This window comes from Myripristis murdjan, chromosome 16, assembly GCF_902150065.1.
Source record: "Myripristis murdjan chromosome 16, fMyrMur1.1, whole genome shotgun sequence".
NCBI classification, from domain to species: Eukaryota; Metazoa; Chordata; class Actinopteri; order Holocentriformes; family Holocentridae; genus Myripristis; species Myripristis murdjan.
In genome coordinates this window covers 21,497,501-21,516,168 of record NC_043995.1, presented here as the reverse complement: position 1 = coordinate 21,516,168, position 18,668 = coordinate 21,497,501, and the positions used below count along the sequence as shown (strand labels likewise).

At 41.0% G+C, this 18,668-nt stretch overlaps 3 protein-coding genes across 3 annotated transcripts in view; 1 reads left to right on the top strand and 2 right to left on the bottom strand.

Moving 5' to 3' along the window:
* Positions 1–520: 520 nt before the first annotated feature.
* On the bottom strand, positions 521–10,067 carry cops7a (COP9 constitutive photomorphogenic homolog subunit 7A). The gene is made up of 8 exons (XM_030073112.1): positions 9,970–10,067; positions 6,751–6,873; positions 6,482–6,557; positions 5,646–5,734; positions 4,561–4,763; positions 3,492–3,597; positions 3,169–3,338; positions 521–1,178 (listed from the first exon to the last, which is right to left on the bottom strand). Exons 2-8 carry the CDS (start codon positions 6,871–6,873, stop codon positions 1,139–1,141), a joined length of 807 nt encoding a protein of 268 aa, XP_029928972.1. The 5' UTR covers positions 9,970–10,067; the 3' UTR covers positions 521–1,138.
* A 570-nt stretch (positions 10,068–10,637) lies between these two features.
* Positions 10,638–15,619, bottom strand: cldc1 (C-type lectin domain containing 1). Its single transcript, XM_030073115.1, has 6 exons — positions 15,359–15,619; positions 14,832–14,942; positions 12,720–12,851; positions 12,365–12,516; positions 11,314–11,435; positions 10,638–10,926 (listed from the first exon to the last, which is right to left on the bottom strand). Exons 1-6 carry the CDS (start codon positions 15,444–15,446, stop codon positions 10,764–10,766), a joined length of 768 nt encoding a protein of 255 aa, XP_029928975.1. The 5' UTR covers positions 15,447–15,619; the 3' UTR covers positions 10,638–10,763.
* Positions 15,620–16,787: 1,168 nt separating this feature from the next.
* The window catches only part of LOC115373641 (C-type lectin domain family 4 member E-like), a 3,762-nt gene continuing 1,881 nt past the window's right edge, over positions 16,788–18,668 (top strand). Inside the window, exons 1-3 of the mRNA XM_030072129.1 lie at positions 16,788–16,809; positions 18,090–18,293; positions 18,395–18,546. Coding sequence (XP_029927989.1) covers positions 16,788–16,809; positions 18,090–18,293; positions 18,395–18,546 — 378 coding nt within the window. The remainder of the gene's footprint in view (positions 16,810–18,089; positions 18,294–18,394; positions 18,547–18,668) is intronic.

Below are 18,668 nucleotides of genomic sequence, written 5' to 3'. Positions count from 1 at the left end.
AGCCTCATCTTTCACTCTCACCATTGGTGCTGGTGAGTTAATTGCCTCCATTAATGTCATGAAGCCAGATTTCAGAGAAAACAGAGAGAATGAAAGGGTGAGAGATGGACAGGTTGGGCATGATAAAGGCAATTTTGAGTGTGCGATGGAGGTATAGCTGAGGGTGGCAGGCAATTTCAACAGACAATCTTGACTTTGAAATAGAAACGCTGGGAAAAACACACCGATATAAAATATGAATGTACATCTTGTGTGTGCGTGTGTGTGTGTGTGTGTGTGTGTGTGTGTGTCGGTATGTGTGTGTGGGTGGATGTGTGCGTAATCATGCTGGTTGAGCACAGGGGAAACCTCAGCTCTATAATACATTAGTGTCTTTGGGGAGGTGCCCTAATTAATGGCTTGACCTCCTAACGGGTACCCCCCTTCTGCGAGTTAACATTTAGCAGTGCACCCTCCAGAGATGCACTTTGAAGTGCACTTAATAAAAGGAAGTGACAGTGACATTAACGAGACAGTTAGGATAAGTACAGGGCTTCATTTTATTTCCTGACAGTTTATATCCCGATTTTATACACGTCTCAACTCAGCAGAGGGAAAAAAAGTAACATAGAATTAATCTAAAATAAAACAGGAAACAAAAAAGTCTTTCAAACAACAGACACACACATACGCATCAAATATACTGATCTTATTTCTTATCTAATTGTGTCTTCACCCTGCCTGGCCAAAGACATCTGATTCCTGATGCAGACTGACTTTTAATTAAACTTTGCTGTTCTTCCTGTGTTCACATGTAGAAGGTGTGTGTGTGTGTGTGTGTGTGTGTGTGTGTATACACAGAGCTGATAGTCTGGGCTATTCACAACTGCATGAATGGGTGTCACACCTGTCATACCCTTCAGCCAGTGTGTGTGTGTATGTGTGTGTTTCCAAATCCGTCCAGGTGAGATTATGAAAGAAGTGGTGACGAAAAAGTTCCCATGAGGCGTCTTTGATTTTGCTGTCTGCATGGCGAGTGGGTGTCCGTGAACATTGGTCACATGATCAGTTTTGCGTATCCGTTTGTTGGTCAAAATGTCCATGTCTCTGTTAACCAGTGAGTGTATCCAGTGCCGTCTCCAGGTCTTTGTCTCTGCCTTCAGTTGGACTTGGACCATATCTTCCCACTGCCACGCAGCCTGAGGGGCAACATGACCCACAGAAAAACTTGCATTAGTACTACATTTAATACAAACATGTGTGTGTGTGCATCATAAACACTGCAAGCACCAACGGGCATTACCTTTTGCTGTCAAATGTATATAAATATTCCAGTGAAACTGAATTTACTGCCAATCCCGGATTCTCTAAAATAGTATCATTCAATCCTTAAAAAAATCCATTGCAATGGTAACAGATATTTACTTTAAAAAAGGAAGAGGCAAGGAAGGCAGGGGAGAGAGAGGGGATGGCATGCAGCAAACGGCCTGAGGTTGTATTCAAACCCAGGACACTGCGATCAGGACTCAGCCTTGACAAGTGGCTCTTATCCAGTGAGCTTCCGGGGAGCCCCAACCCTGTGTTCATTTGCCTTAACCTTCCCTGACAAACACTGATGGGAAAGAGTGGGAAAATGTGTTTTGTCTTACAGGCAAGACTGGCATCTGCTGTGATTTTCAAGGCGTTGAAATTTGCCTTTTCTCAGTCAGTGTACAGTGACATTTTAAAATAATGAATAGCTAGCCGAGTGTTTTATGTTACATGTTTATTTTATGGATGCCCCAATGAACCTCAAAACACTACCGTTGCCAATTGGGAGCAAAAAGTACTTTGTGGCAAGATATCTAATGTCAAGATTATGTCAAGCTATCATTCATTAGGATTTCAAAACATTAAGTGGATATTCATTGAACTGAAGTGCAGTGTTAAGTGATGTGAATTATAGGGCTTAATGCTTCATCAAAACGTGTCAGGCAGTCAGAAAATAATTACTGCTTTCTATGTAGCAAGAACAACAAAAACTGCCATATAACCAAAGCATCTCATCTGATCACCAGAGGGGGAAACAGTCATTTCAGGAAGAAAGCACCTGGGGCGTTTGTATATCCAGTGACATTTCCAAATCCAGGACAGACGTGAAATTAGCAATTGGTAATTGGGCCGGATGGAGGCAGAATAGAAAAAGAGTCCCTGATAGCAGGGTTAGAGTATTGCTGCAAAACGCTGTGCGTATCTGATAATGAAGTTACTTCATGCAGACGCACAAGTGCACTCACACACATGCAAACCACTTATGCTGACAGCTGGCTTCTTAATGTTTATTGAAAAAATGGAAACATACTGAATCTCTGTTGAATTAACATTGGTCTTCAAACACTGAGTTAAAGCCATTTAGCCCAATGTTCTTTTTGAGAGCAGTCTTTCTAGTGCTGTGGTTAAAAGTAAGTAAATATTTATTTGTGTATCACCTTTCAAAGCCATAATTAAAAAGTGCTTCACAGAACAAATGGAGTGGCAACAATAGAAGAAACAACAAAAAGAAAACAGAAATAGCTTTTTTGTGCCAATTTTGTGACTTCTAGGAATAAAAAGCATTTGTTGCTCAAGCAGCCTTGACAAACTTGATTTAGGAGTGAAGTGACAATGCTCAGAGAAACATTATGCATGCTTTCGGCAAATTAATCTGCATGGTCAAAGATGTTTTCAAGAACTGTTAATTTTCTGCCGACTGTTGATTATGTGAATCTAGGTAGTCTCATTTAGGGCTGGACACTGGCTCAAACATATCATGGTATGTTTGAGCCATGATATGACGATCAAGCAGGTAGAGGCAAATAACAGAACTACTACAACAGTCTAATAACTTGTGAAACCAGAAAGACACCTGCGATATCACAATACAGTGATATCCACAATCCCAGACAATATCTAGTCTCATATCACAAAGTTGATATTATATCGCCCAGTCCTAGTCTGGTTCTCTGTGAAGTTGAAACATCTCTGTGATGAAATGCTAAATACATAAATTAATTTGAACCTCGTTTACAAAACGTATGACCATATTTTACAAAAATGCATCACACTCTTGATTATGGCTACTAAAGCCAAGCTGTACCCACAATGCCACATCACTCATATAAAATAATCATAATCACACTGAATTAAAAAATCTGATGTGGCATTACTCACCCTTTCACCTTTGAACTTTTTTTGCCTGGTTGTCGTGGTTCCTGAGAGGAGGCTGGGTCTCGTGGCTCTGCTGGCTGGTCTGCGTCCTGATTGGAGGCAGCTCCGGCTGGGGCGGGACCAGACGATGGAGAGGCAGAGCTGGCCTTTAACGTTTTCTGTAGGTTTGAAACCTGAAGGAAAAGTGACGTGGAGAAAGAGAGGAGAGAAGCAGTAAGTTTATGCTGTAAGAAATATGGACATGCAGCTGAAATGGTTTACCTTCAAACAAGAAGCAGAAACAGTACGCAGTCAGGAAGTGCTGAACAGTGGACTGACGGACTGACCTCTGTTTCCACCTGAACTTTGACCTTCAGCTGGCTCTCTCTGTACTGGTTTGCTCTTGAGACTTGCTCCTCAATTCCACATAGCACCGCCTCACACCCTGTACACCTGAGAGGGAGAGAGAGAGAGAAGGAGAGAGAGAGAGAAAGAGAGAGAGAGAAACACAGAAGGTTGTTATTAAAACTCAGAACTGACTTAATTGTATCTATTACTATATATAGTTAGGTCCATAAGAATTCGGACAGTGACACAATATTCATAATTTTGCCCTTGCACACCACCACAGTGGATTTGAAATGGAGTAATCAAGACGTGACTGAAGTGCAGACCCAATTATGGAACAAGGTTCTTTGGACAGATGAAACAAAGACAAATTTGTACCAAAATAATGGGAGGAGAAAAGTGTGGAGAATGAAAGGGACAGCTAATGACCCAAAGCAGAGCTCATCATCTGTCCAGCATGGTGGAAGCAGTGTTACGGCATGGGCATGTATGGCTGCCAGTGGAACTGGGTCACCAGTGTTTATTGATGATGTGACTGCTGGTGGAAGTAGCAGATGAATTCTGATGTTTATAAGGCTATACTATCTGCTCACATTCAGCCAAATGCAACAAAACTGGTAGGACAGCGCGTCACAGTGCAGATGGACAAGGACCGAAAACATAGAGAGTTACTGAGAGCAAAGAGGTGGAATATTCTTCAAAGACCAAGTCGGTCCACAGACCTCAACCCAACTTTTCACTTGCTAAAGACCAAACAATGTATAAAATTGGGTGGGCAAAATTATGTATATTGTGTCACTGTCCAAATACTTATGGACCTATGTGTACCTTGTCAGTTGTTTATTTATTTCATTTTCCAAACCTATTTGGGGGGTGGGGGGGTTGTTTTTATTTATTTTGTTTCTTTTTGTGTGTAGAAAAAAAGCAAAAATGTGTAACTGCCTAAATTAACTTTTTAAAAATGTTGTGCGCTAAATATTCTGTAGATTTCTAATAAAGACAAGAAAGAACTGATTCAAGTGTCTGTACACACACACACACACACACACACACAGAGGGGCTACTGACCACTCCTGCAGCGTGTTGACTATGTTGGGGAGCTCGTTGGGGCCAAGGTCGCGCCCCACGCTGCAGTCGACCTCCACCTGCTGGTTCCTCTGGTCCAGCTTGCCCTGGATGATGTCACAGTACACGGCCTCGATCAGCAGGTCCTCCAGCTCCCGCACATTCTTGAGCTCCAGCTGCTGCAGGAGCAGGGAGTATGGCAGGCACTGACGAGACACAGACACGCAAGACACGGAGTGACTTTAATCTTCATATGCTCTTTTTACCTTTACAAACAGGCGGATAATTTGACTCTACTCCAGTGGTTTCACGGAAAATGACAAAACCGTTAGAGTAAAATTGCTCATTTGACTAAATGTCACTGCCAGGAGGGGGATGAAAGGAGAGTATGTAATTTGACAATCCTTCATTGGGCAATTAAAGAGTTCAGGCCTTCATGTCGAGTAAGCTACAATGTGACATCCAGGCATATTAAGCGGAAAACAGAGTAGAATAGAAAGCAGTAGTGGCGGTGTAGAGGTGAGTTTAAGGTAACAGAAAAGACAGAGCTAGAGAGCATAATTAATCAATTATTTACCAGGGACAGAGCAAGAAAAGGGCATTGAAAGAGATGGAGAATGGTTAGAAGTTGAAAATGACAGATGCCTTGCAAAGGACAGCAAATAAATTATCATGCAGATTGATAGGTGGGTGGGTAGGTGAGTGATAACAAGAAAAATTAATTTGAAAAAACAAAAAAACAAAAACAAGAGCCAGTATATTTTCTCTTTAAAGACTTAAAACAGAAGAGCTCAGTGTGTTGCTACAGTCCAAATTTCACAGCCACAAGCTTAAGATCATAGACAAGCTCACCAGCTTTCTCTAATTTGGAGAGTGTGCCTGAGTAACAAAGCAATGCCTTATTCAAAAGCAAAGACGATCATACATCATTAATATCAATGCTTGTTTTACTAGGCCTGCAGCAATATGATGGGCACAGCTATGAAATTATTTTCCCTTTTTTGTTTAAAAAAAGATGGCATCACTCAAATATAACATTATAATTGTTTGGTGCTCATCTGTGAAAGAGAAAGAGAATGAAGAGATACCTTGAGGTTGGATGCCAAGCTGATAATGGACAGGTGGCGGAGTTTGTTTCTCTGTGCTGGGGTCAACTCTGGAAGAGAGGCTGCTCTCTCTGCAAGCAGCAAAAAAGAAGCAAAAGACAAATGCAAAAGGGGAATATACAGCAATTAAAGTGTGAGTGTCAGATTGCCAACGGTCAAACAGTCATACACCATTGAGGCACCACTTAACACTTTGAAGAGTAACGTTACAGAGACACTCGCAGGTGAATATGGAGCTGCTTTAGCAGTCAGGCAGCAGGGTGGGGAGAAAGCTCGTCTCCAGTGACTGCTTCTCCTGCTGCCATGCTCCCCTTGAGACAGGCCTCACACCCCGAGCAGGCAGAGCTGACAGCTCCTCTAAGGGCTCCGCTACACAACTCTGAAAAATAAATGTGCTCCCTGTTGGCGTGACTAGAAAGGGAAGGGAACAATAAAGTAGGCTATATCTTTTTTCAGGCTATTGGTTGGATATTCAGAACAAAATCAGATATAATTAACTTCCTGTTGCAGGTTCTTGCAACCTTACATAGACTGCAAAATCAGAAATGAAAAATCTGTTCACTGTTTATTTGTGGAAACATTGCTGCGATGTTGATGGGTATCAACCAATCAGATTTCTTGATGACAGCTTGACAGCGCAAAAGATAAGAGGGCTCCTGTGATTAGGTCGGTGAATTACCTGCCTGCAGTTTCTCAAGAAGACTGTTTTAGGCCTCTGTGACTAGATGCCTGCCTGGCAGCAAGAGAAATATAGCTCATAATAAAACACTTGCAGGTCCACCCCATTACTTATTTACACTGTGTTGTCACTGCAATACCTTTGTAGTCGCAGTAGGTTCCATAGGCAAAGAGGTTTAGGAGCTGGTATACTGGAGCATGAGGGCCCGTCTCCAGCTGTGGATGAGGCGAAGAGAGCGGGAAGGGGAGAGACACAGAGGGCAGAACAGAGAAGTAATGAGATCTACACAGAGAATGAATAGATGTGTGTTTCATCTCTACACTGAGCAACTCTGAGGGACACTCTTGCTGTGAGTCGCAGCTTGAAAGAGAGAGAGAGACAGAAAATTGTGTGTAAGTGTGTGTGTACCTCTCTGACGTTTGGCAGCTCCAGGATGTCAGAGAAGACGTAGAGGCCTGGGGTCTCTAGCAGAGAGCTGACAGCCTGGGCCAGTGCTGAGCCGGACAGAGACAGGAGCTGCTCCACCTCCATCTGACATCAGGGAAACAGGAGTCAGAGACACAGTTAGCAGCTTAGACAGAAGTACAACAGGGAGGTGGGGTTGAAATCAAGGAAATACAAACATAAAAGGCTTTGTTCACTGATGGTAGGTGTGTAAGGGTGTGGGGTACTTTTCTGCATGAGTTTAGTCCATAATTAGGCTATTTTATTATAATAAGCAATGGGTGAAACAGTATTTATATTAAGGAGATTAGCTAGAAAATGAAACTAGAGACACAGTACCACATGAATACATAAGCACAGCACATCAATGTGTAATGACAATACAGTATTCTAAAAACAATAAGTATTTTAAAAATACGTCAAAATTCAATGTCAGATTAAAGTTAAAATAGATTTTTTAAAAAACAACTATATTCTCAGTGTTAAGTCAATGTTAATTGCTACATAATGATTCTCTGTGTTCGCCAGGTCCCTGCTTTTCTCATAAATCAATAATAAATGCTCTATTGATGATCATATCTAGTTTCTGGAGCCCTATGGCATGTAGCTAACTTTGCTATGCTCTTCAAAGCACTGGCTGAGCACTCAAGCCCTGCTGAAAGGGATACTGAGCGACAAAATGGATGAAAAATGCTCTCTCTTCATTCAGCAAATACCAGCAACAAGGTACCCTTATGCCATGCACTTAACCCCCAATTATCCAGGAGAGCCACTCAGTGTCCAACAGACTGGTTGCACTGGGCAGCACCATTGCGGGTAATTATTATAATGAATGAGAAGCAAGGCATGTATATTCATCAAAGCCCACTCTGTGAATGGGAACATGATGCAAATGTACCATGGGCTGAAGGTAATAGCCCAACCTAAGTACTACTTAAGTAAATTCCTGCTACTACGTGGTAAGCAGTGCCTCTCGGAGGTATTTAGACTGATTACAGAAATTGCATCCTGGCAAAAACACAGCAATTCACTGCTGTAGAACCTAATGATTCTGACCTAGGTCTGAATTGGTATCTACTGTTTTAAGGGGATCATGCTTTTGGTCGCGTGTTTGTGTGTGTTGGTGTCCACAGATAATCTCACAAACTACTACTCCTATCAGCCTAATATTTTTGTGCACAATTATGACTGTACAATGAAGAATCTGTTGTGGTTGTGGTGATTCACAGCCTTCGAAAAGCATTATCGCCATTTCCGCTCACTCTCTTTATTCACTGGCGACCCTGCATGACTATACTCTCCTCACATTATACTGGATTGCTAACGCTGATTATGCTCTTCATTCACTGTCTAGCTTGCTCAACTGTTGCTGCTCTCTCGCATCCCCTCTCTGCGCATACTACTACTACTTCATTGTGGCAGTGTGTGCTCCAATCGCGGGTGAAAACAATTCAGGGATGTGCGTTGCATTTTTGGGCTGACACACTGGGACAGACAGAGGGGGGACAGGGCAAGCCAGTCTCCAAGTGGGGTGTGCGTATATGTGTATGAGAGAGAAAGAGAGACCTTAGTTGTAATTTTGACTTTTGCTATTTTACTTTGTGCTCTTTTTGAAACACGATATCTGTTTAAAGCCATATGACTTCTAACAAAGAGCTGGACATGCCTTGCAGGCCACAGGTTCCCGACCTAGGGTATAATGTGTGTAATAGTGAAACAGATACAGAAAGAACAAGAAAAAGCTAAACTCAAGAGGCTTTGGGAGTTTTACATTATGTTTTCTATACTGTACTGTGTGATATTTAGAACATACAGAAATTGAAGTTATAATCTGAAAAGCACATAGAGTAACCTAAAGTCCAGAAAAGGTGAGATACACCTAGCAGAGATCTGCACTCTACTGTGTGCACTACGAGTTCATTTATCTTTTATACAGGAACAAAATAACCCAAAAATGAAAAATAACAAATGCTCAATTGACACTATCCCCTAGTCCCAAGTGTCCTGTTCTACTTTGTGTAGATCTACAGTCACTCTACAAGCTCTGGCAATTTAATGTGGCTTTGCACACATGCACGCATTGTAGCTCGCAGTTTTTTTTTAAGTAATTTATACAATTCTGCACACACCAAGCAGCATTATTTCAGCAAAATTACAACTTTCAAAAGTAATTCGCCTGTTATTCCAAAAATTTCTTCTGCTTAACACTGCCAAGGACGGCGGGGGGCATTATAAATCTAAAACTGACATTATACTGAAGTCAAGTGCTGCCTAGTGACTTACTTATGCACCGCGGCTCCTACAGTTTAACACAGGGTCTTAGGTCATGTGCTAACAGGCATCTATCGCTTGCCAATACGCAAGGCAACAATAAAAGGACAGAATTTTGGACGGAATTTACTGCATTTCTCTCAATACAACAAGGAAGGAGGCTTTAACTGGGCTAATCTCAGCGTGTATGGATGTCAGAAAAGAGGGGGGTGGCATCAACAGAGTGGCACAACATGGCAGATAAAAACCCATTTGACCCTCAAATGATAGCAAATATTACCTTGAAACGATAACACTTCATCTCTGATTAAAGTAATCGCGGAAAAGAATTTGCGGCAGTCGTCTAATACAGTATTTTCATTTCTACTGTCGAAGGCTAATATGTAGCTTAATGTTGAAGTTTGAAAAACGTGGACATAGTCACAGATGGCAAAGTGCACAAAACACGCAAAAATAGCCCAGACACCGAGTCAGGGTTTAAGTATAACGTTAGTCAGCAACCCTTGCCTGTGTGTGTTGTCAAGCACACCCTGCAGGCTTAAGGTTACTCAGCCAAACTCCATACCGGTGTTAGTGAACCAGTCATGTTATTAGTCAGAGGACATTGCTGTAAACGGTAAAATAGAACTGAAACTCCAAGTATAAAAAAGTCGTTCTGGATGCATGTAATTTCGGACCGGCAGACAGCATTTTACTTTCGTTTAAAGCCCAATGTGTCGTGCTAACTATGCTAGCCAGCTAGCTCGGTTGCTAAGGCTTCACATTAAGTGGTGACGTTAGGCCTCAGCGCATTTTATGCCCCTTTGGACCCCCAAATTACAAACTATATCGCATAAACAAGTAATAAATAACGCGGGACAGAAAATATGTGCACAGAGGCGTTTAAATAAGGCCCCGAGTGTGAGAATTTACCTTGTTATGTTGGTTTGTGGTCGATAGCCTCCCTCACGATTGTTCAGTTCCGCTGTCAGCGCACGTTTGACAACAAAGGAACGTGGCCGCTGATTGGACAGTAGGAGAAAGTAGGCGGGCCTTATGTTAGCTGTCACTCAGCCTCTGGGTTCGCAGGATCAGAAAGGGCAGCGCCATCTAGCGATGATGTTTGTTTAACTCAACTCAGGTGCAGACGAGCCCTCAACAGGTGTTTAAATGTCTGATACCGTGTAAATATGACCTCAACAAAGTGATTCGAGGCAGATTATCTCAAAAACAGTTTTATTGACATTCATCAGTGCTCAAAAGTGAATTTCAATAGTGCAGCAGGAAAGGGAGGCAACAATCTTATGTCAAACCAGACAATCTTAATAGTTTGTATCTCTGAGTGCTCCTTCAGTTTTTTGATCTCCTGATAATACACCCCACATTAATAACACGTCTGTATCAAACAAACAAACCACAATTTAGAGATTACTTACACTTGCATTTAAAAAAATAATAATAAAAATGAAAAAACAAAGCAAAACAAATTTGCACACATTCGTACAACCTTTACAAATGCATTGGAAATTATTTTTGGTGTAGCTTTCATTATGGCTACCACAGTTACTTTATTTCAGTCATCCTACGCATCTATCCTCCACATTTTTTATTTTATTATTTATTTGTTGTTTTTTTTTGGCTTTTTTAACACAAGCGTGTGAAAAATGGAGGTTCATGTTTGGTTTCCAGACTATCCCGCGCTGTAGTTTGTCACCTACATACAGACCCTAGTCAAACTGGACGGCATCCATTTGGCAGATGCGTTTATAGATGTTCTCACAAGGAACATCAAACCATGACTTTGCACGGCTGTCTAAAGTGGCGCAGTCCTCTCCGTGCTCCCCTCCTGACAGGTGGTTATCCGGCTCTGAGCTCCACTGATCCCAGTATCTGTGACAGAGGAGGAAGAAAATGAGACAGATAGGGCAAGCTATAAATAACAACAGAGAACAATTCTTGCAGAAGTTGGCCCAAACTGTAATCCCACTAAGACTTCCCCTGATTAAACAGGCTCGTGCCACTGCTGGATTTGTTGTTAGAGTGATGAGAGTCTCCATTCACAACTACTGACAGTATAAATCTGCTGCAGGTAAATTTCCCTTTTTTTTGACACTTTGACCCCATGTAATGTTGGTGAATTTTGATACTTTCCATTCTTCCATGCATGCGAGCATCCTCCAAATTTAAATGGTCCAATGATTTCAGGGTTGTAGGTTTAATAAATTAATAATGCCATTGTGAGTAAACAGTGCATTAGATATTAAAATATGCTGGTACTTGTGTTCCAGTGTTGTGTTGTCCACCCATCTCCAGTCTCCTTCCTTCTCCATATCAGACAGGCCGATCCAGAAGTGGTAATCAAATCCACCAATCTTTTTGGCTTCTTTTTCTAGGGCATCCTAGAAATAAACACAATTATTTAACAGGCACTCCTAATGTGACGAAAGGGAAGGAATTATTTAAAATCCTTTATTGTAGTGGCTAAATCATTAAAAAAAAAAAAAGCTAACTGTTTTGACCGCTGAAGGTCTTCATGAGTGCTTTAGATTTAGAAAAAAAAAATACAAGTGTGGCCTAACTTATAGAGTTACAACAAAAACAGGACAAAACGAGGCAATCACATGACCCAGGGAGAAATCATGACAAGCAAATACAGAATTAACAAAAACAAGAGATTCCACAGGAAAAAAAAATATAAGCATCATGAAGGGAAAACAGTATAGTAAACAAGTATAGGTTTTGAGAATGAAGGCCTATACAGGAATGATTAGAGAGACCATGTGAAGTCTATTGAGACCAGGAATGCTCAGTTATTGTTCTGCATGCACACACATGTGGAAGGATTTTTGCACTGACTACAGTTAAAAGTATTGCAAAAATGTCATCATCAGCTTCCCCACCTCCAAACACACACACACACGCACACACACACACACACACACACACACACACACACACACACACTGTCTGGTGTTCTGGCATTTTCCTCTCCTGTGCACAGTAGCCCACCTAATTAAGAGGAATGATGAACACCTGTGCCGGTCAGCAGGGCTCCACAGAGCAAAGTTCCTCTCTTTCGATAAGTTTCTCCACCTCCATTCTTTTTGTGTTGAGTTTCATGATGTTGGCCATTTTTTTGTTCATTTTTATATGATTGCACTATTTCCATGTGGTTTGGTTTTGTATTTTTTTTTTTTTTTTTTTTTTTTTTAGTTGTGTTGCTCAAATTGTTTGGTTGAATTGGTTTTGTAGCGGAAGAGCCTCTCTCTCACATCACACACACACACACACACACACACACACACACACACATGAATAGCCCACTTACATGCTGTTCCATGGTGTGCAGTATAGCAAGATGGCTGCCCATCTCTGTGCAGCTGTCTCTGCTGGTCAGCCAGTCCTGTTTGTCACTGCTGAAGTAGTAGCATTTATCTCCAACGTGAAGCCACGCATCAGGACACGCCCTGCACTTGTTGACTGTGATGGGAAAAGCAAAAAGCAAGGGGAAAGACAATGAAATAAAGACAAAACTTTATTATATCTTATTGTGTTTGTTTTGTTTCACTGCTGTTTTGGGGGTACGGTAAGGGTAATGCTTTGTTAAGTATTAAGTGTAGACACAATAAGCTCAGGAGAATATAATGTCTGATGTTGTTTGTATGTGTTTTATGTCTCTTGACCTGTCTGTGAACAGCTCTGCCCCAGTTTAGTGTAGTCCTCACACAGCAGGATGTAGCGTGTCTGCATTGAGTTCAGCTTCAGACTCAGAGCTGCAGACTCCAAGGGGGTACCTGGCACTGGCCTGCTAAACACTGAGAGAGAGAGAGAGAGAGAGAGAGAGAGAGAGAGAGAGAGAGAGAGAGAGAGAGAGAGAGAGAGAAAATGATGTTGTTGTCATGCAGCTGTGGTTGTTCATCTAATTCTACCTTCCCCTCTTTAAACATACGGAGCAGTGCATCTCTTGCATAAATTAATTTGCAGGTACTGCTGAAAAAAATGTCCTGTAGTAAATCAAAACAAACTCCCTCGTGACCCCAAGAAACGAACATTTACAATGTGAATTAACTATGATCATTCAGTGTTTTCCCACAGCAATCTCTATGAGGACTATTTCATATATATTTGAATTATAGTTTAGTTTAGGCTGGACGTTTTCCTTTGGCTGCTGAGTTTCTTGTTTCTCAAAAAATAGCTCTCACTTATAAAACCAATGAAACATAAATATTTCCTGGCAAACTTACTAATGACAAAAGTTTTGATTTAGTGCTCTGGGCAGGTTATAATATTGATTGGGTGGAAACAGATGCACTACTGCTCTGAACAATATTTCAAGATAGATTTCCGTTTTATTCAGGATGGTAAGATTAAATGGTTTATTTGAAGAATTTTCGCATACATAAATCCTCGCATGTATGATCAAATCAGTGAAACAGAAGAAAACAACTGCAAGAAAAAAATAATAAAATAAAGCAAAAAAACAAAACAAAACAAAACAAAACAAAAACAAAAACAGAGCATAAATATGCACCCAATATAGAAACTTTTGGAGAAAATAACATATGAGACATACTGTGTGCTACTAGCACAGAGAAAACAGGACGTCGCTCAGCCAACGGGGACAGCATCCAGCTGAGGGAGCCTGACATGATCTCTGATTTCTTTGATTACAAAGGATAGAGAATCCTTTATCCAGTCGATATGAGAGGGGGAATGAGATTAAATGATACAATGTGCCAAAGATTTCATTTGGTTAACACCCACACTCCTTGTGTGATTGACTTAAAACCTAATGCTCACATTGTATCTAATGTATTATTATAAAGCATCTGCACAGCAAGCAAACTGAAAACCTCTGTAATAACACTTCAAACTGCAATTAAGTCAATTTAAAAGATGGATGTAATTAATTACAATTAATGATGTCATTATAATTGAGTAAATAAAAGTATTGCACTTAGCTATATTTTATATCATATCTATGTTTTTTGTAGCTGTGCATAAGCATCAGAACCTGGACTGATGTAAATTAGCCAGTTGTGAGGCCGTTCACAGTGAATCTCAACAAATAAAAGAGGAGCAATTTGGCTTTATTTTGTTTGTGCACTTTATTTCGTAAAGGTTAAAATAATCTGGTTTAAACTGTGTCCTCTTGTCCTTTTAGAAATGCATGGAAAAGATCCCTTGTAGCAGTGCTCTCTTCTCTGAAAAGCAGCTCAGTAACTATTATTATTGAGCACATTTAAATGAACTGCTCCTACAACTATCTACTTTTAGTTATGCAGAGTTTTACACCAGCACAGCAGCAGTGCCTCTACTTGAGCAGGAGATTTTTTCCCCACTATGGCTTAATAGTTATTAACATTAGTGTAATCCATCATGATATGGTATATAATCTATGCTTGTGTTAATAACCATGGTCATAAAGCATAATGACTGATCTGGTGATCAATCATGCAGAGACCGCTGCGGTGGTGTTTGCTTTAAATGAGAGTGTGTCCTCACTGCACATTATCACACCAGGCTGCCAGAGGCTCTTGGCCCTGCAGGAGGAATATTTCACAATTATGGACTTTTGTGCTTTTTCTATTGCACAACCCTCACCGGAAGAGAGAGACCAGTTTATCTTTTTTATTGCCAATTATAGGTGTCCAAAAGCACACTATGCTGAAATCAAGACAGACTAATAAGAGCAAGTGAGAAATATAATTAAGGCTAATAGATAGACAGACAGACATGTGGACGGACAGGGAGACAGACACACAGAGAGACGGGCAGAGACGGTGTTTACTTACACAGCACAGTGAGCACGATGTTGGCACAGATGGAGGCCAAAAGGCCAACAAGCACAAAGAGAGCAGTCTGACTCCTCAAACACTCAACGCCCCTCTTCAGTCCCCGGGAGCCTGATCACACAGAATTGCTGTCAATTTAACATTTTTATCCTCCAGTGTGGCATAAAGTGGAAGCTTTGAATGAGAGGCGATAGTCGTATAAAACCACTTTGACCAGAATTTGGCATCATTCTACACAGTATTCTCAAAAGACAACATGCCTACATAAATTGGGTCAAGTGGATAGCCTGCTGTGTTTATTTTCCACTCCTCCCACACACACACACACACATATACACACAAACACACTCATACACAGGCACACAGAAACACACTCATTTTCAAGTAAATACAAATACACATGCCTGCACGTGCATGACATGGGTGCAGATGATCTCAAACACATGGTCCTGGATAAATCTCTCTCTCTCACACACACACATACACACACACACACACACACACACACACATACACAGAAACGATACCATTGCTGTGGTCAAGGACTGGCCTGTTCCTCCTGCTGGACGTTTCCTCAGTGAACTCCTGCAGGCTGTCATACTCTCTGTTCTCCATGGCTGTAGCTCCCCTCTCAGCAGGATTTCTCTCTGTTATTAAGGGCTCTGGTTATCTCCAGTCCCAAACAACGACGATGTGTTGAGAGAGCTTGTTAAACTGCGCTAAACTCTCCTCAATCGCATTAAGGAACTGAACAATTTGAACTACAAGTTTCTTGCAGAAGAAGAGGTTCTGTTAATCCAAATCTTTGGGGTTCGTACCACAGCTCATTGGCTTGATGTGATGTGTTTCTCCTTGTTGCTCTGGAGTTTCACTGCCACTCCCCTAGCGTTGCATAAGCCAAACTTCCCAGCAGTTCCCTTGCTCTCTTGCACTGTTTGGAGCTGGCGCTGTTAGTGGATAGGACAGCTGTGTGATGGAGGCTGGTTGATTCAAGGTGGTGTGTGCGTGAGTCAGAGAGGAAAGTAATATTGGGAAAAACAGTACTTTCAACTTCCTGAAATAAATTAAAAAAGTAGAACTGGAACTATGACAGGAGAGTGGCGGGAAAGCAGCTGGGAGGTATGTGTGTGTGTGTGTGTGTGTGTTTGTGTTTGTGTTTGTGAGGAAAGGCAAAGCTTTGAATCATGTGGAAAGTACATGTATTCAGGCCATAAAAATGTGTTATGATGGAGAAACAAAACACACACACACACACACACACACACACACACACACACACACACACACAAACTTTAGTGAAACACTAAATACATCCCCTTCTACTTTAATTAGTTTGGTTTGAATAGCACAACTGCACGGGGGTAGAGAAGCTGACAAGGGCCATGGGGAATAAGGTGCCAAGAAAAAAAATAAATGAGACATAAACAAAAAAACATGACAGCCTGTTGGAGCAAGCGAGTGGGCATCTGGTGTGTGTGTGTGTTACTGTAGAGGTGATACTATTGCAGCTGCTCTACTAATGAAGAGAATACAAATTAACCCCCCACACACAGTGCTGCTTAATGCTGAGTCATACTTTTCAGTCATCCCTGGCTGATAAAAAAGCGAAAAATGAGAGGCGGGAGATGGACTTTAGTCATGTAACTTTGGTAAATAATGACCAAATTACATGTCAGAAGCCTGGCCAACATCAAGTTTGTCTATTTATTTAATCCAACAGCGGCAGGTCACCAGTGGTTCTGCTGGAAGATTTTGTGCCAGTCTGAATTTCCACACTTTGATGACTACCCACATTCTCACTCCAGTCTACCCAGAATATTTATGCAATCTGTACTTTCTGTCGCCCCCTCCCTCTAAAACACAAATATTGTAGCTCTATAAAACGCTCTGTTCAATAAAGAAAATTAACAGAGAAGGAAAAAGAAGTTTATGATAATCAGCCACTCAACAAAGATAATGAACTTCCTGAATATGAAAGGTAAGACCTTCTTATGTGAATGCAGTCAGTGTGTTTGTCTGTGTGCATGAATGGGTGCGTGCGCGAGCGTGTGAATAAGAATTTGTATATTAGGGGTGCCTGTGTGTGAATGTTTGTGTCTGTAATAATAATAATGATGATATAATAATACTTCATTTATATAGCACCTTTATACAGGGGGTGTAGCTCAGAGTGCTTCACAATAAGGTGAAGAAACAAGAGTATTAACCAGGCAATTTAAAACAAGTGCAAATACTGCACGATAAAACCAAGCAATCACTTGAGAAACAAAGAGTAGAGGCAGTAAAACAAATATAAGATATATAAAAGATGGAGATGAAACAAATTAAGATTTAGAAACAGCAAGATATGTAGAAGCAAAGGAGGATATAAAAACAATAAATTATGTAAAAGAACAGACTGTAAGAGAAAAACAAAGGAAGCGTGACAGTTAGTTAAAAACAAAGTTGAATGAATAAGTTTTCAGTTGTTCAGAAATATTCACTGTGATGCATGTGTTTGAAGGATATGTCGATTTTTCAAGACTGAGACTTACTCTGATTTTTTTTTTTTTTTACCGAAGCTGCAGATAGACAATATTTTATGCCAAAATTCAGTGTATTTAAATTTGAAAACTTATTGTGCAAAAAATCATGAGATGAGAAAGATAGTGTGAAACGATATTAAAAATCTTAACTCTTAACCGTCCTGTTACCTTCAAATTTAACATTTTTTATCAGTTGGGGTCAATTTGACCCCAGTAATTTAAACCAGAAAATGATTATAATAAAATTTTTTACCCAAGTTTATGTGTCAGGTACTTTATGTTTCTTACTGACCATCTAAACATCCCTTAAAATAACCCCCACCCCACCACCAGCACCCTCTTATACATCAAACGTCTTGTAGGAATCATGTTTTTATCTCCAAAATGTCACATGAACTATCAGTGGCTCTCACACTACAGGTGTGGTAATGTAAGGTTAGGTCTCTAAGCAAAGGGAGGATTTTTGATGATGATAAATGGCATGCTATTGTTCGTCAGTGTCATCCAAAACAGGTAAAACAAATGTGTGTAACACGGTCATATTTCTTAAAAGTTTTAAACAGCTAAAAAGGCCTGGGGTTAAATAGACACCAGGTTTAAATCTTGGTTATATCAGGTTATACCTATACCTCGTATAGTGGTATAATTGATTAATCAATGTAATCCTAAAATGTCCTAATAATGTAATGCCTAAGTTATCCACTAAGCTCAGCTCTCCTGTTCATTCAATCAGGCGCCCTGCACTTCAGAGGCCGCACCGTCCTCTGTGCTCTGATTGGCCTGCTCATCTGCAAAGCCTCCGCTCAGCCTACAGAGGCTCCAGCCGACCTGCAGGCAGAGCTGTCGTCTCTGAGGCAGACTCTCAGCTATGTGATGAATCGCTACAGGCTGCTGTGTGACCACTACACCAACATGGCATCCAACTGCTCAGCTCCCGGTATGTCCCTCTTCCTGCTTCCTGACCATGAACGATAATGCATGGTAGCATTCCTAATATTCCATCCATTTCCATCTTTGCCTCTCCCTCCCCGCCTACAGTGCTGAGCTGCAGCGCGTGTCCTGCAGGGTGGCTTCACGTGGAGGACAAATGCTTTTCACTCAGTGAGGAGAGGCTGGACTATGAGAATAGTACAGCAAGATGTAAGGAGATGGGCAGCCACCTTGCCATCGTGGAGACCAAAGAACAGCATGTGGGTACACGTTTACGTGTGTGTGTGTGTGTGTGTGTGTGTGTGTGTGTGTGTGTATCTCAATACTTGAATGTGTTTGTTTGTATATACAACATACTGTCCACTATAAGTATGGCTCTGGT

Coding starts and splice junctions, on each gene's coding strand:
- cops7a (XM_030073112.1), bottom strand. CDS start 6,873: ATGGAGGTGGAGCAGCTCCTGTCTCTGTCCGGCTCAGCACTGGCCCAG. Junction 3,598..4,560: donor GTCAACACGCTGCAGGAGTG/GTCAGTAGCCCC, acceptor TCTCCCTCTCAG/GTGTACAGGGTGTGAGGCGG. Junction 3,339..3,491: donor AAGTTCAGGTGGAAACAGAG/GTCAGTCCGTCA, acceptor CTTTTCCTTCAG/GTTTCAAACCTACAGAAAAC.
- cldc1 (XM_030073115.1), bottom strand. CDS start 15,446: ATGGAGAACAGAGAGTATGACAGCCTGCAGGAGTTCACTGAGGAAACG. Junction 12,852..14,831: donor CATCGTGCTCACTGTGCTGT/GTAAGTAAACAC, acceptor TCTCTCTCTCAG/TGTTTAGCAGGCCAGTGCCA. Junction 11,436..12,364: donor TGCACACCATGGAACAGCAT/GTAAGTGGGCTA, acceptor GTTTATTTCTAG/GATGCCCTAGAAAAAGAAGC.